The sequence below is a fragment of the Phascolarctos cinereus genome, unplaced genomic scaffold, assembly GCF_003287225.1.
Source record: "Phascolarctos cinereus isolate Bilbo 61053 unplaced genomic scaffold, phaCin_HiC Scaffold_726;HRSCAF=1367, whole genome shotgun sequence".
NCBI classification, from domain to species: Eukaryota; Metazoa; Chordata; class Mammalia; order Diprotodontia; family Phascolarctidae; genus Phascolarctos; species Phascolarctos cinereus.
In genome coordinates this window covers 379361734-379379100 of record NW_027556098.1, presented here as the reverse complement: position 1 = coordinate 379379100, position 17367 = coordinate 379361734, and the positions used below count along the sequence as shown (strand labels likewise).

The 17367-nt window shown below is 44.6% G+C and overlaps 1 protein-coding gene across 5 annotated transcripts in view; it reads right to left on the bottom strand.

Moving 5' to 3' along the window:
• ECE1 (endothelin converting enzyme 1) overlaps nt 1-17367 on the bottom strand; it is a 185531-nt gene that overhangs the window by 31287 nt on the left and 136877 nt on the right. For all 5 annotated transcript variants that reach the window (XM_020973112.2, XM_078145617.1, XM_020973113.2 and 2 more), the window contains 3 exons: nt 16893-16958; nt 14425-14616; nt 1205-1347 (listed from right to left, as the gene is read on the bottom strand). In XM_020973112.2, coding sequence (XP_020828771.1) covers nt 1205-1347; nt 14425-14616; nt 16893-16958 — 401 coding nt within the window. The remainder of the gene's footprint in view (nt 1-1204; nt 1348-14424; nt 14617-16892; nt 16959-17367) is intronic.

Sequence of the window (17367 nt, the reverse complement as noted above, 5' to 3'; positions counted from 1 at the left end):
AAGAGAAGGGGAAGGAGATAAGAGAAGGGGGTGGTAATCAGAATGCATGCTGTTTTGGGGTGGGAGAGGGGAGAGATGGGGAGAACATTTGGAACTCAAAAATCTTGTTGAAGTCAATGTTGAAAACTAAAAATAAATTAATTAATTTTAGAAATTGTCTGATAACTGCAAAGTACTATCTTGGATGCTTGACTCAGTCCCACTTCTGAGCAGAGGGGCACGAGAAGGGGAGGTGATGGTTACTCTACAATACCAAAGCTGGGTAGGGGTAGGGGATGGGAGAGGTTAGCAATGAGAGGAGAGTCTAAGGAAAGGGTATCAGGAGGAAATTTTGACCACCCAGCCACTCAGTAATCTTCCTTTGGTCACTCATTCCTGGCCTACCCAGACTCTGGGCCCTCTGTCTGTAGCCATTACCACTCTGGCTAAAGATAACCTAAGACTTCATTTCAAGAGCTATTCACGTATCTCTGCCGTAAGACAGAGAATCACAGAACGTGAAAGACGGGAAGAGGAAACATGTGGAAGCTACAGAGAGGCAGATCTTAGCCTGATGTCAGGAAAGACTTTCTAACGACTAGAGAACAATTCACAAGTAAAACAGGATTTCCTGGGAGTTGGTAGGATCCCCTTCAAATGAGGCCAAATAACCATTTCATGGGGACTTGTGGAGGAATTTCTATTTGGATACTGAGTGGGTGGACTCTGAGGTCCTTTCAGGAGCCTGTGGAAGAAGTACTGGGTGCAGTTATAAGACTAGAGATGTTCTTATTGTTTTTTTATTCCCTGGCTCTTTGACGCTGGACGAGTCTACTCTCCGGACTTCTGTTTCACCATCTATACAATGAAGGGGTTGGCTCTTCTGGCCTCGATCCTCTGAGATCCAGCAACCTGAGAGATTCTCTAATTTAACTCTTCACTGTACAGAGGAAGATGATCGCTCACAAGGAGGGAGAAGGAACTTGCCCAACGTCACCCTGCTGATAGAGGTGGGACTTCAACCCAGTTCTTGCGTCTAAGTAAGACCTTTTTCTCTTACATCTCGCTACAGTAACAACCATTCAGTCACGGTGCTGTGTGATTTACAGAACGTTATATTCATCCCTACCTAGCCAAGACTGAGATGGACAAGACAGCCAGACAGGAGTCGCCCGCTGCTGGGTGAGCCCCTTCCTGGCATCCCCAGATGGGAGGATCACCTTACCATTTGTCTGTGTTGTTGATAAGGTTGGAGACTTGCTCCAAGTATTCCTTGGCATAGACCACCACAGGCTCTGATTCATTGATCTCCACGGGGTAGAACACGTTCGTTAGGAAGGGCATCCAGTTGATGGCAGGTGCCAAAATCTGGAAGAGAAGCCAAGGGTGTGAAGCTGGCAGGCCAGTCACTTGTCATGCCCCACACGGGGGCAAACTCTCACTGAATGAATGCTTACAGGAAATTTTCCTGCCCCATAATCTTGACCGCAGCCTCCCAAGCGCTGCCAACGAGATTTCTGGTTGGCTGACCTTTCTGTAGTCTCAGGAACACCTGGTGCTGTCAGGGGTTGGCAGACTCACCTAACTGGAGCTAAAGCCAAGGGGCAGAGGAGACAGGAGGCAGGCAGGACCGGGGATAACATGCCCAGCCCCACAACCTGATGGCTCTACCGAAACACTGCTTCCTTCATTCCAGGGCCCTTTGTGATTGATACTGTTGATGGTATATTCTCATCATTAGCTACCTGTCTTGCCCCAGAGTGAAAACTGAAGAACGGTGTCAGAGTATTCCAGACTCCAAGTCTAGGGCTATGTATGGAAATCTTCCATCCTACTACCTGAAACCTAGGACCTATACCTTAACCCCAGAATCTCTCTAGTCCATAGGTTCTTGGCCTTTTGGGGGACACTTTTGTCTAATGAAGCCCATGGACCCCTTCTCAGAATCAAATTTTTAAATGTGTATAAGAAAATACATAGGGTTTCAAAGGAAAATGAAATATAGTTATCAAAAAATTTTTTAAAAGTTCATGGACCCCAGGTTAAGAACCCTTGCTTAAGATCTCTTTCAGCCCTGACATTCTATATTCTCAGGGCTCTTCCAGATCTGCCCTTCTGTTTTCTAAAGTCACTTCCAGCTCTGACATTCTCTGTTCTAAGGACCTTCCCAGCTCTAACTTTCCGTTTTCTAAGGTTCCTCTTAGATCTGACATTATCTATTCTTTTTTAAAAATTTTATTTAGTATTTCATTTTCTCCCAGTTACATAACATATAAAAACAATTTTTAACATTTGTTTTTAAAACTTTGAGTTCTAAATTCTCTCCCTTCCTCCCTCTCCACTCCACCCCGCGTTGAGAAGGCAAGCAATTTGATATAGGTTATACGTGTGTAGTTATGCAAAACATTTCCATAATAGTCATGTTGACATTACCTATTCTAAGGCACTCTCCACCTTTGATATTCTCTGTTCTGAGGTTCCTCCCAGCTGTGACATTCTGTGTTCTAAGAGCCCTCCAAGCTGTGACATTCTGTGTTCTACGACCCCTCCTAGTTGTGACATTCTCTTCTCCAAAGATTCCTAACCTTAACCTTTCTGCGTCACAGACCCCTTTGGCAGACTGGTGAAGCCTCATGGACCCCTTTCTCAGAATAATGTTTTTAAATACATAAAATAAAATCCACTGGATTACAAAAGAAGCCAATTCTACTGACAGTTATCTAAGTATTAGAAACAAAACCAAAACCCAAACTGATGAACCCTGGTTTTAGAATCCCTGCTCTGGTCTCTAGACTAGCTCCTTGGTTCTAGAGGTTGGAGGGCAGTCTAGGGATCGTGGGACCACAGTCCTTAGGAGTAGTGGCAGCAGAAGGAATACTGAGCCTGTACTCAGAGGTCTTGAGCTCAAATCTCTACTCTGCTACTTATTACCTGCAGGATCACGGTCAAGGCATCTCACCTTTCTTTGTCTCAGATTCTTAATCTGGAATTTTGGGTAGCAGGTGGGAATAGAGGATCTCTTCTGTCTCTAATTCTATGACTCTATGATAAAGGACCTTAGAAACCACTTAACCCAACCCTCTTATTTTGCAGATGGGGAAATTAAGACCTTGACTGATAAAAGTAACTTGCTCAAAGTTAAGGGAGGACAGCTAGGGAAACCCCATTGCTCTTAGCACCCTGGGCCTGGAGTCAGGGAGACTCATCTTCCTGAGTTCAACCTGACCTTGGACGTTTACCAGCTGTGTGACCCTGGGCGAGTCACTTCACCCTGTTTGCCTCAGTTTCCTCATCTGTAAAATGAGCTGGAGAAGAAAATGGCGAGCCACTCCAGTACCTTTGCCAAGAAAACCCCAAATGGGGCTGTGAAGATTGGGCACAACTAAACAACAACAACAATAACAAGGATAAGTGCCAGAGGCAGGATCAGAACCTGGGTCTTTCCTGCAAATGCAGAGCTCTTTCCATTACCAGTGACGAGCTAATATCCCCAGGAGCAAAACCTTAGGGGTGAGCTTGGACTCTTGCGTCTTCAGCTTGCCAACACCCATCAATTCCAACTCAGTGACACGTCTGGCACCTGACATCTCCTCCATTTACGCCATGCCCCTTCATGCTCTATTTACCACGTTCCATTTCCCCCATCGCTGTCCACCTGACCTCTGGCAACAGACTCTTCCCACCCCCTTCAGGATCACAGAATCTCAGACATCCTTGAAGAAACATGCTCTCTATGGAACTTCCAAAAAGAGGCCTTTCAGACTCTCACCAGACCTCAAGGGAGGGTGGACCTGCTGCTAGACGATTCTACTCTGGGCCGTCTCTTGCCAGCAGGAAGGCTTTCTTCACATCGAGCATAAACCTGCCTCCCTGTAGCTTCTACTTTATCGGTCCTCATTCTGCTCTTGGGAGCCCAGCAGGACAAGTCAAATCCTGATTGCCCTTGAGGTCCTTGAAGACCACTCTCGCGTCCCCTTTCAGCCTTCTTTTCTCCAGGCTAAACATCCCCAGTTCCTGCAGTCAATCCTCTTGTGCTTGGCACATAGTAGGTGTTCAATAACTGCTTGCCAACCACGGGATTTGAACCCAAGACCCATAACTCTAAATGCTCCAATCTTGCCACTGTATCACTCTGCCTCTCCTCCTCCTCCTGAAACTCCAGAGCAGGAAAAGAAGGCACACTGTCCTGACTCTGTCCACATCTCCAATCACCTTGACCTCTCCCCCTTGTTCCCTCTAATGCAGGTCTGGTGCTCAGTCCACACCCCTGAGAGCTCCCATGAAGGCCTCATCACAGAGCTCCACAGCCCCTCCCGTTTCCGGGTCATTGGCACCATCTCTAACTCCAAGGAGTTCTCAGAACACTTCCAGTGCGCCCCTGGCTCCCCTACGAACCCCCATCGAAAGTGTGAAGTCTGGCAGAGGTGAATCCAGGTGGCAGGAGACAGATGGTGAGTTATGGGAAGGACAGGCACTACAGAGGGAGGGAATGGAACAGCTCGCCCTGTCTGTCCAGTATCGAGGGCATTGCCCTGGCCCCCCTCCTTGCCTAAGCACCCTCCCTCCCCTACTGCGAAGAGCTCTTCATGGAAAGGGGTCCCAAACCATCAAGGTCATCAACTCTCCCCTTTCACAGATGAGAAAACTGAAGCACAGTTTCTGTAGTAAAAAAGAATGAAGATTTCTTTGGAGTTAAGATGGAGAAACATAGGTCAGAACCATGTCATCTGGACTCTGGCTCTCCTCCTCCTCCTCCTCCTCCATAGGGTGCAAACTCTGTCCCTAAGTGAGCTTGTGCCTGGCACCAGGCCACCATGACACATCCTTGCTCTTACCAATACAAGACCACATCACCACAACACAATGACACTTCTTGGCCATTTCCAGACCATGCTGCCACCACTCCGAGAGGCCCTTGTCACCCGTCACTTTCCAAATCTACTTCCCCTTCATGCACTGTCCCCCCCTAGTAGAATGTAGACTCCTTAAGGGCAGAGAATGTCTTGTTTGCTTGCGTTTTTATTTTTAGGACTAAACACGGTATCTGACATATAGTAAGCACCTAGTAAATGCTTATTCATTCATTCATTCATTCATTCATTCATTCATTCATTCATTCATTCATTCATTCATAGTAAAGCACAATTTTCTCAACACAGTAGGTACTTAGTATTTGTTAAATGAAATTAATGACTATTTTTGTCTCTCCAATGCCTAGAACACTGCCCGGCATACACTAGGCCCTTAATACATGCTGCTGATTGATTGAAAGAGCCTTAAGACACAGAATGTTAGAAGAAACAGATGGGACTTGAGGAAGCATGTGGTCCACCTCTATCATTTTAGTGCAGGAAAAGGACTCATAGAAGGAAACAGATCCATCAGAATGTAGCCCCTTGAGGCCAGAGTCTGTTTTCCTTTTTGCCTGTATTTGTATCCCCAGTATTTAGCTTTAATAAGCATTTTTAAGTTAAATTTTGAAATTTAAAATTTAAATTTTAAATAACTTTTAAATTAAAAATGATTAAATTAAATTAATAAACAAACTTTCCTTTTTTCCTTCCCTCTTTTCTTCCCTCCTTCCATCCCTCCCTTCCTCTCTCTCCCTCCCTCCCTTCTTTTTTCCTTCCCTCCCTCCTTCCTTCCTTCTTTCCTGACTAGCGTGAGGTAGCTAGCAGCAGAATCGGGGCTAGAACCTGGGTCTCCTTCCTCCTTATTCATGATGAGAAGAAGAAAGGGATTAAGACTTGAGAAGCATTCAGAAGATGAACTTCTCCCAAGGAGAGCTATTGTCTAGCTGCCCGTCTTGCTCCTCTCTCCTCAGCCATAGGCTGCTGTTCAGAAGGACAAAGACCTAATTCCTGGGCACCATCAGACCCATCTGTAAGAGCTACACCCAAGAGGCTGCTGCTGTGTATTCACGTGACAGCAACACTCAGGTGCTTTGCTCATTGGATCTCTTGAAATGAGGACCAGTAGGTTCTGGTAGCCAGATGGTCTGAGCTGCTAACTGCTTTTGGGAATAGGTAAGTCTGCAGGAAGCCGCTGTTTACTCTCCTCGTGCTGCTCTCCCACACAGGGTCGGGAATGTTAAGCAAACTAAAGTGACAAGAGCTCTCTGGTCTAAGGTACTAGATGTTATGTTTCTATCTCACCATCACCTTCTGCCGCCCTCCTCCTCTAGGGAAAGCAAGTGTTTTAGGGAGGGAAATTCTCACAATGGATCTATGTGGCAAGAAGGTAGAAGGAGGGTAGAATATAAAAAGCTATGGGAAAATTATTTCTCTATTTTAAAATCTTTTTTAAAAAACTGTCTTTCAACTAAAAAAAAAATCCATTCTCTCCCTCCCATTCCCCCCACCCCACTAGAAAAGAAAAACAAAACTCTCGTAACAAATATGCATAGCCATGCAAAACAAATCCCCACATTGATCACGTCTGAAAATATATGTCTAATTCTGTATTCTGCATTCCCTTCTTTTGTCAGGTGGGTGGCACGCTTCCTTGTTGCCCCTATGGAACCCTGGCTGGTCACTGCATCAATCAGAGCTCTCGAGTCTTTCCAAGTTTTGTGTCTGCCATGTTGTTGTTATCGTATTTTAAAATTTTCACTTCAGGCTCTGCCTCTGCCTGGCTGTGTGACCTGGGCCAGTCTTCTCTTGATGTTAATTTGATCCCCCTTAAAATGATGAGAGACAGGAGGCAGTGTGGTGAAGAAAAAGGTAGTAGGGCTATGGTCAGGAGAGACCTGAGTTGGAACCCTCTCTGCCCTTATCAGCTAGCTGTGTGACCATCAGCCGCTGGTACAGTGGGAAGAATGATGGATTTGGAATGAGAGGTCTTGGGTTCAAATCCTAAACAGTCTGTATGACTTTGGGCCAGCCAACTACCCTCTGAGCCTTAGTGTCTGCATGTGAGGGGATTTGACTAGATGATCCCGAAGGTCTTTGCCAGTTCTAACTCGATTATGATGATGATGATGATGATGATGCTAAGAAGTAGTTGCTTTAACCTTGTGGGCCTCAGTTTCATCACTTATAAAATGGGGATTCTGATAAAGAATCAAAGAAATTGAGAGCTGTAAGTAGTCATCTACTCCAATGTTGTTTGTCCTTCGTTTTCAAAGAAGACCAATGAATCGTGGGTGACGTCTTGACTTGTAGGTGGATGGGATTTAAGTGAGGAAGAGCTGCTCACTCTCTCTTCCAGAGTCCAGTGGCAGGACAAAAGTCAAGATGGCTGATGGCTGGGATGCAGTGGATAACCTTGGCGTCTTCCATGTCTGACCAAGCTCTAAGTGCCCCACAGCGCCTGCTTCAGCTGCCTTCGTGGCCATTGGAACAAATGATTCTCATCCACTGATTCCACTAGAGGACAGTCTTCACATGCCTGAGGTAGATACCACCTCCCAACTCACCGATGGGTTTGAGGCCTGTTGGTATACACACAAAAAGAATCCCCCACTACACTAAACCTGACAAGACCCCCCAAGGAGGCAGAAGCCCCTGGTTTTCTCACAGACTATCCCACTTTATGGTTGTTGTTCAGTCATGTCAGTCATGTCCAACTCTTCATGACCTCATTTGGGATTTTCTTGGCACAGATACTGCAGTGGTTTGCCATTTCCTTTTCCTGTTTATTTTACAGATGAGGAAACTGAGGTAAACAGAGTGAAGTGACCTGCCCAGGGTCACACAGCTACTAGGTGTCTGAGGTTGGATTTGAACTCAAGAAGATGAGTCTTCCTGACTCCAGGCCTGACATTTTATCCACTGCATCACCTAGCTGCTCCTATTTTGGGACTATTCTAATTATTATGAAGGTTTTCCTGACATCTGGCCAAAACTGCCTTTCTGTGATATCCCCACTGCAGAGGTTCTGCCTTCTGGGGCTGAAGAGAACAAGGCCAGTCTCCCCTCCACATGACAGGCCTTCAAACATTTGTGCAAAGCTCTCACACATCTCCTGAGTGGTCTCTTCTGCAGGTTAAATAGCCTTGATTTCCCATAAAACATGGACTCTGAGGCTCTTGTCCATTCTTGGGGGAAGAGAGTGCTTTCCATTAATGTTAGGTGACTATTAAAAAAAACCAAATCAACCAACTCTGAAATCTCTTTGGAGAGGCAGTGTGTGGACAAGGAAAGAATCCTGAGCTTGAAGCAAGAACCCCTGGGCTCAAAGGCTTTGGACTTGGGAGGGGTGATCGTGATCCTCTGGCTCTGCCAATCATTAATTCCTGTGATTGACCATGGACAAATGACTTCCTCTCTCCATGATTCAGTTTCACTTCCTGTACAATGGGGACAATAAAACCCTGCCCACCTAATAAGGTTGTGAGGATGAAATAAGAGCATATGGATAAAGCCCTTTATAGATTTATAAAGTGCTTTATAGAAACACCAGCTATTATCAGGTATGGACCTTCCAGACAGAGGGTACTTGGTCAGGCTGACTTCACACCATGGCACAGCCTGTAAACATTGGTGGTGCCCATCAACTGGGAGAGGACTGAACTCATTGTGGCACGTGAAAATGTGTGCTGGATTATTACTGAACCCTAAGAAACACATTTGAGGAATTAAAAAAAAATAGGAAAACTTAATATGGACAAATGCAGAGAAAAATGAGAACCAAAATGACAGGCGTGGGAGGTAACAGAGAGCATTGAGCTTGGGAATCAGAAAGATCTGAGTTCAAATCCCACCTTAGACCCTGGTAAGCAGCCAGTCAGTCAATAAGCAATTACTAAGGACCTTCTGTGTGCCAGGTGCTGAGCTTCAAAGTAAGGATGCAAAGAAAGGCACAAACATGGTTCTTGCTTCAAGGAGCTCCCTTTCTAATGGGGCAGACAACATGCAAACAACTATGTACATATAAGACACATACAGGGGAGGGTTAACGGAACTTTTATTTTTTAAAGAAGAAAAAAAAGCAGTATTGGATTCCAAGCCATCACAAGTTAAGATTTAAAAATCACTTGAAGTGACTGTGAAAAAATCAGTGGGACGTTTGGCATTTGGTTTCAGTTTGGGAAACAACGGAGTGAGATGGTGTCAAAAAAGAATAAAGAAGAAATAGTTTTACATGGGGAAATAAGAAAGTCTAGAAGGTGGCAAGGCAGAAAGAGCACTGGATTTGGAGAAGGGAGATCCGGGTTCAAATCTTAGCTCTGACACTTCACTGTGTGGTTTTGGCCCAGTCATTATAGCTTTTCAAGCCTCAGTTTTCCTATCTGTAAAGTGGGGCTAATAATGCTTGTCTTGCCTACTCTTTGGTGTTATTGGGGGGCAAGTACTGGGTAAATGCCTCACTTGACCAGAAAAACATGAACTATTAGAGTGTCTGGGAACCATTTTAGTAAGGAAAATCATGAAGTTGGATGGGAAATCGACAAAGATGGTCTTTCTGGATGAGAAGTGATCAAATGACTAGTGTTTGTTGAGCACCTACTATATGCCAGTCATTGCAGATGCTAAAATTCACAGGCTACTGAAAGGGAGTGGGATGGTTTTTAGATTCCCTTAAATGGCAGGCCCTCAATGACTCTGAATCCCACTTCCTCAGAAATTTGAATACCAGTCCAAGTGCCAAGAGACAAGACAGGGAGGGAGCCCCATCCTGGGGCGATACTAAAGGAAGGAAAAGGATCTGTGATGCTGCGAGAGCAAAGAACCCTTTCTACTAACGCATATCCCAAGACCCCGTCATTCCAGTGCCTTCCCTATCTTCATTATTTCCTATTTATCCTGTATATAGATTTTTACATATTTTTTTTTCTTGTTGTCTCCTTTCTGACTTGGAGACCAGCTTTCTACCCACGATGACCTTTTCTGCCTCACACTCATTGGATGAATTTCGTGATCAAGGACGAGGGGCTGTCGTCTTATTCATGACAGAAGGATGGCCATAGTAGAGCCCTTCCCTGGGTGGGATCTGTACATCTGGGAGGAGGAGGTGAGGTTCTCTTCCCTATCACTCATGAAGCAAGCATCAAATGAGACAATTTTTTACCTCTCTAATTTATTGATCAGTTGATTTTGTGAGTTAGGGTCATCTGCATTGGGGTTTCATTGTTTTGAAGACACAATAATAGCTCACATATATGTATGTTTTACGAGCTACCATGTAATGCTGAATGTTCCTGTCTTCTTGGGGACCCTGTACAAAAATGTATGTGATATATGCACACATATACATTATGATATATAGATATAATCTCCTTTGAAACTCACAATAACCCTGTGAAGTAGTGTTATTATCTTCATTTTACAGATGAAGACACTGAGACCTGGAAATCCAAGGGGTAGGGAGCTGAAGCTACATTCAACCTCAGATCCTTCCTCTTTCGTCCTTCCTTCTCTTTCTTCTCTCCTTCCCTTCCCTTTCCTCCTTCCCTTCCTTCTCCCCTTCCCTGCTGCTCTTACTGGGGACCACACTGGCTGATCCCATGGCTGGCCCTCTGCCATGTCTACTGCCAGGAGGTTCTCCACCCACCCCCATCTGAAGAGTCCCAGAATCTCAGCCCCAGAGCCAGAAAGGACTTCAAAGGTGACTGAGTTCAATCCATCTAATTGACAGACTTGTTCAAAGTCACAAAATAAGAAGCAGAGATGGATTTGATCCCGGGTCTGCTGACTCCAAGTTCGATGTTTTTTTCCACTCACCACGGTCTCTTATCTCCTTAATGGACAGTAAGCTTCTTGCAGACCCAGAATGCTTTTTAAATCTGGGGTCACCCCCTTCCGCCCAGGACCCAGAACAGTGTTTTGCACCGAACAGTTAGAAAGAACCAAATAAAATCTGTACCAAGCCCTGGAGCCATGGGGCACTAGGGAAGGTGGAGTGATGGAGGTAGGCTTGCAGGGAGAGCTGGCACCCTGTTCTGCTCTTGGGAGGAGATGTCTAGAGAGAAAGCTGCCAGCCCCATCCCCCACCCTAACGACCTCGGGGTGCTGTGAAGGTGGGAGGGCTCAGTCTGTGTGCTGGGAGCCTCACAGCTGGAACTGACCTAATGAACAGGACACAAACAGCTTGACCTTCTAAGGCTGCATAAGAAAAACAGCACCAGATGTCTCCCCCAGAAACAGGGGCCCCTGGATCTCCCTCCTACTGCCCTCTGTCAACAGCTTCTACCTTCACCAGCTGGCATCACCTGCTGCCTCCCAATGTTTACAGAGTCAGAGTGTGTTCTCCTGGGGTAAGAGCTGTAAAACAACCCTGTGATCTCCATGTAGGAGGTCAGGGGAGGCAGGGAAGTAGGAAAAGGCCTGGATTTAGAGTCAGAGAGCCTGGGTGACCTGTCTATCCTGGTCTAAATTAACCATTTAAAGGTTAAAGCTGCAGTAAGACTTTTGGGACAGCCTGTAAAAGACACGGTCCCTGCCAACAAGGGGTGATCCAGGCAAATTGTCAAGACAAGATACACAAACATATATCTGAAGAGTTGTCATTCCTATTCTTCTTGACCCCAGAGAATAGCAATACTGGGTGGATGTAACAGAAAGGCAGATGTAGCACGATGTAAGGTAAAGTTGCCCCCCAAAGTGAAATGGGACCCCTTGGGAGACAAAGAGTTCCCCATCTCTGGAACTCTGGATAGAGTGGGTAACCACTTGCCAAGGGAATTAAAGGGCATTCATTCATTCATTCACTCCTGGATTTGACTGGATCCCAGAATCTCAATATGGACCTCAGAGGGGTTCTAGTCTAGATCCTAGTGAGATTAGAGAAGTGCAAAAAAGTATTATTTGATCCTCACTCAGTTGACGGACTAGCGGGGGACTCTCTGGAGTCCCGTCAGGCGCTGAGAGTATGTGGGGCTCTAACCAAGAACAGGAAGCAGTCCATGTTCAGTGACATGTACATAGCACCAGCCATTATGTGCCAGAGGAGCAAAGCAGGGAGAGGTCATTTCTGGTCAGAGCAAATGATGGAGGGCTTCCTGAAGGAGGCTGGATTTGAGCTGGGCCTTAAAGGCTGAGGAGATTTAGCTGGAAGGAGGTGGGAAGGAGAGGAAGGAGAGAAGAGGGAAGTTTTCCTTCAAGTGGGGGAAGGGTAGGAATAAAGACAGAGTAAAGGACCGGGAATTTAGTACAAGGTACAGCAAGGAGCTAATGACCAGAGGTCCTAACTGGTCTCACAGAAGGCATTTACTCTCCCCTCCAACACACACACACACACACACACACACCACACACACACACACACACACACACCCCTCCTCTTACAGAACAGGGTGACATTTCAAGTCAGGCACTTGACATACACTTGTCTGAATGAAGAGGCTGCTCTCACTTTAAGAAGCTATATGCCTCTACACAAATCATCGCTCCTACTCTGACTTCCTCTTTCCACATCTGTAAAATGGGGATAATAAGACTCACATGAGCTACCAGAGAGAAGGTGAGTGTGAGGACTGAATGAGAATGCCCGCAAAGCCCCTTACAAGTCTTCATGCCCTACAGGAATGTGAGTTAATAAGTTTCCTGAGACAATTTTCTCATCTGTAAGATGGGGATGATAATCTTTGTAACAGCTGCCTTCTAGGGTTGTGGAAAGGAACAAATTACATAATGACCTTAAGGTGCCAAATGAGAAGTACCAATAACTTCTCTGAGCCTCAGTTTCCTCATCTACAAAATGGGATGATAATACCTGTACCAGCTGTCTAGGACCCAAGAATTTAGAACTGGATGGGACCTCAGGGCTTAGCACCTGGCAATGAACAGACTGGATATCCCTTGAATGCTGTTTGATAAACCTGGTTGTCACATGGTTAGAAGGAACCTTAAAGATCCCCTAGGGGGACAGCTAGATGGTGCAGTGGATTGAGCACTGGCCTCAGACACTTGACACTTACTAGCTGTGTGACCTTGGGCAAATCACTTAACCCCATTGCCTAGCAAAACAAACAAACAAAAACAAAAACAAAACAAAACAAAAAGACAAACAAGATTCTCTAGGCCAGAGGTTCTTCACCTGAGGTCCACAGACCCAGATTTTAGAGGTCTATGAACTAGAGGTTTTTTTTTTCAAAATTTGATAACTATATTTCAAATACAATTGATTTCCCTTATAATCCTACACATTTAATCTTATTCATTTGAAAACCTTATTCTGAGAAGGGGTCCATAGATTTTACAAGATGTTGCTCCAGGGGTCCACGACGCAAAAAAAGGTTAAGAACCTCTGATCCTGTCTGATTCCCCCATTTTATAGATAAGAAAATTGAGGCCCGGACAGGGGAAACAACTCCCAAACTCTCCCACGTTAACAGTGATGATGACAATAATAACAGCTTGAAGTTACACAGTGTTTTAATATTTCCTTCCCCAAAATGGGGAATGGTTGTACAAAGATTACTATTCCTATCTTGCAAAGGAGAAAACTGTGACTCACACAGACGAAAGGGTTTACCTATGATCACGCAGCTAGCCAAGAGCTCAAAAAGTTGTTATAAATGTACGGTTGGCAAACTACAATGCATGAAATAAGGTATTCAGGATTATGCCTGCTGTCCAACTGCCTTCACAAAGACCAGTGGGAAACCACTAGGCGGCAGTCTTAAGTCACTGTGAAATTAGCCATGGAATCCCAGAACTGGAATCACAGAATCTCGTAACTAGAATCATAAAATCTTAGAAACGCAATCACAGAATCTCAGAACTGGAATTACAGAAGTTCAGATCTAGAATCACAGAATCTCAGAACTAAAATCATTGGAGTTACAGAATTTCAGAACTGGAATCACAGAATCTTCAGAGCTGGAATTATGGAATCTCAGAACTAGAATCACAGAATCTCATTACTAGAATCACAAAATCTTAGAACTGGAGTTACAGAACTTGAGAACTGGAGTCACAGAAGCTCAGAACTGGAATCACAGAATCTCATAACTAGAATCACAACTTAGAAACGGAATCACAGAATTTCAGAACTGGAATCACAGAATCTCAGAATTAGAACCACAGAATCTGAGAACTAAAATCACAAAAATCACTGGAATTACAGAATTTCAGAACTGGAATCACAGAATTTCAGAAATGGAAACCACAAAATCTCAGAACTGGAATCACAGGAGCTCAGAACATGGAGTCATTGTTACACAGCCTAAACCGTCCTCTCTCTAACTTGCCCCTGTTGCTCCTAGTTTTGTCCTCGGGGGTTAAGAACAAGACTAATCACTCTTCTATAGGACAATTCATCAAACTTCTAAAGTCACCTATCATGTTCCCTCTGAGCCTTTTCTTCTTTAGGCTAAACATTCCTGTTTCCTTCAATCAATCCTCAAATGACACTGAAGCAACAACAGTGATAAACACTGACAGCTTTTTAAGGAAAGCTTGGAGAAAAAGAGAAAAAGCCCATTTGAATGTGGGCCCCCAAAAAAGCCCAACAGGGTCTCAGCCAGACTCAGCCCTCTGCCAGGAGAGACAGCCTGGTTACCTGCAGATCTCCAGCGGATACTTTGTGGTAAATGACCTCCTCATCCCGGCGCTTCTCCTGGGGAATGGTGATGTTGGCTAGTGCCGTCTCAAAGTCCAAGATCTGTTGCATCTGGTAACGAATAGAATCCTCATCTCCTCCTCCTAGGAGCTTGCCCAACTGCACCATGTAGTTCAGGTAGCCTGTCAGGACCTGGAAGAGCCAAGATGACATAGTGAAGGGTAAGTGGATGGGAAGCCTGAGGACCTGGGTTCTGGTCCTACCTTGGCCGCTAACTTTCTGTGGAAGGTTGGGCAAATAAGTCACTTCTCCACTCTGGGCCCATTTCCTCATCTATAAAATGAGAGCCTTAGGCCAGATGACCTCTCTAACTCTAGATCAAGATTCCCATTCTTTTTTTTTTTAATTAAATTTTCTTTTTTTAATGAATAAAAATCTCTTTTCTCTCCCTCCTACTTCCCCTGCCACTGGAAAAAGAAAAACAAAACCCTTGTAGAAAATATTTATAGTAAAAAAATAAAAAGCAAATTCCTGAATGGGTCATGTCTCAAGATATGTGTCTCATTTGGCCCCCTGAGTACAGGGATCCCTTTCCACATCTTGCCTATGTAGTCTTCCTTGGTCCCCACACCTGGAAATGATTGCTCATTTTTCTAATCACATGGTGTTTTGTACTCTTCCTATGAATTTATTATAATCCAATCTATTTTACATTTTATTTATTTGTGTGCATGGCTTATTTCTCCTGCTAGACTGTGTATCACCCATCTTGGTATCTACCTTCACCCTAGTGTCATGAACAGTGAAGTGCATACAGTAGGCACTCAATAAATGTTTGCTGAACACTGAATGAAAGAATGATGTGGACCTCCAGGGCTGGGGAAGGGAACCTCACCTGACTCTTTCTTCCTTCACAGAATCCCAGAACCTCAGAGCTGGAAAGGGAATTGGAGAACAACACACTGGACAGGGGATTATGCCCACCTCTGCCTTTGCTCGAAAGTTTTTCCTGACCTCGAGCCTAAATCTGCCTCTCTACAACTGGCACATAGTCCCTTGGTTCTGCCTTCTGGGGCCAAGTACAACAAAAGCTAAGGGCTCGTCCCATGGCGGTCCAAAGACAGCTTATGAACCACACCCCCACCCGGCCTCCTCTTCTCCGGGCAAACATCCAGTCTAACATTTAGTTCTTTTAAGCCAGGGTCTTTAACCTCTTTTGGGTCCTTAACCATTTTGGGAGCAGCTTGGTGGCACAATGGATAGAATGCCAGGCCTGGAATCAGAAAGACCTGAGTTGAAATCCAGCCTTAGACACTTACTAGCTGTGTGACCCTGGGTGAGTCACTTAACCCTGTTTGTCTCAGTTTCCTCATCTATAAAATGAGCTAGAGAAGGATGTGGCAAACTACTCCAGAATCTTTGCCAAGGAAACCCCACATGGGGTCACAGAGAGTCAGACATGACTGAAAATGACTGAATAACAACAACCTTAACCTCTTGTGTGTCACAGACACCCTGGGTGGTCTGGGGGGAGCCTAAGAGCTCCTACTCAGAATAATGTTTTTAGATGCATAACATAAAATGCACAGAATTACAAAGGAAATCAATTATATTAAAATATGGTAATAAAAACATATTTTTTAAAAATGAAAAACCTCTGCTTTTAACGTTCCTTGTACAGCCTGGACTCTGGGCCCTTCATGATTCTGGATACTGCCCTCCTTTGGAGACTCTCTAACCTAACCAAGTCTGTCCTAAAATGTGGGGCGCCTAGAGAGGAGCACAGCGCTCCAGAAATCACTGTTGTTGTCGTCTGACCCAGCGGGGGGACAACAAGACATTCACCTCCCTGATCAGCTCTGGCCATGATGTCTCTAAATGCAGCCTAAGATGGCTTTTTTGGCAACCACCTCACATTGCTGACCTTGCAAATCCCCTAGAACCCCACAGGCCTTTAAAAAAAGAGATGTTTTATTATAAACTTAATCATTTAACATTAAGCCTTAATGAAATAAGTACAACTTGCTTTATGATTAGTTACATTTATTGAATGAATTTTAACACTCAGGCATTCATTCATTTAATAATCATTTATTTTTCTTTCCCATACTAGGCAGGCAAGCTTGGTGCAGCTCTGCCCAGGGGCATTTCCCATTGAAACAGAGAGGAAGCTCATTTGTCTCCTGCTTTGGACCTCATGTGACTTGTTCAGGAAAGACTCCTTGGCTCAGGGGGTTTATTGCTGATTTCCCACCAGCCAAATAATATCTTTGCTCTTTGCTAGCTTTAAATTCTCTCTAGTGCGGATGGCCTCAAAAAAAAGGGCCTATTTGGAAGAGAGGGGAGACAAGAGGAGAGGAGGGAAAGAAAGAGAAGCAGAGGAGCGGAGGAGAAAGATGAGGTTCTCGCACCTGGAGAAAGTGACCTGGGACCGTGGGGAGCTGGGGTCTCTGATCAGTGATACTCACCTTCTCATTTTCTGTCTTATTCAGATAATAATCTCTTGAAGGTAAGCCTAAACCAGACTGGTCCACCTAGAAGAAAACAAAAGAGGTACTGGTGATCATCAAGAAAAGACCCATATGTACTCATTTCTCAAATATATAGGGAACTGAGCCATATTTATAAAAACAAGAGCCATTCCTCAATTGATAAATGGATGAAGGATATGAACAGGCAGTTTACAGAAGAAGAAACCAAAACTCTCAATAGTCACATAAAAAATGCTCTAAATCACCACTGATTAGAGAAATGAAAATTAAAACAACTCTGAGATACTGCCTGTCAGATGACCTAACACGACAGAAAAGGAAAATATCAAATGCTGGTGGGGATGTGGAAAAAATAGGGACACTAATGTACTATTGGTGGAGTTGTTAACTAGTCCAACCATTCTGCAGAACAATTTGGAACTATATCCAAAGGGCAACCAGACTGTGCATA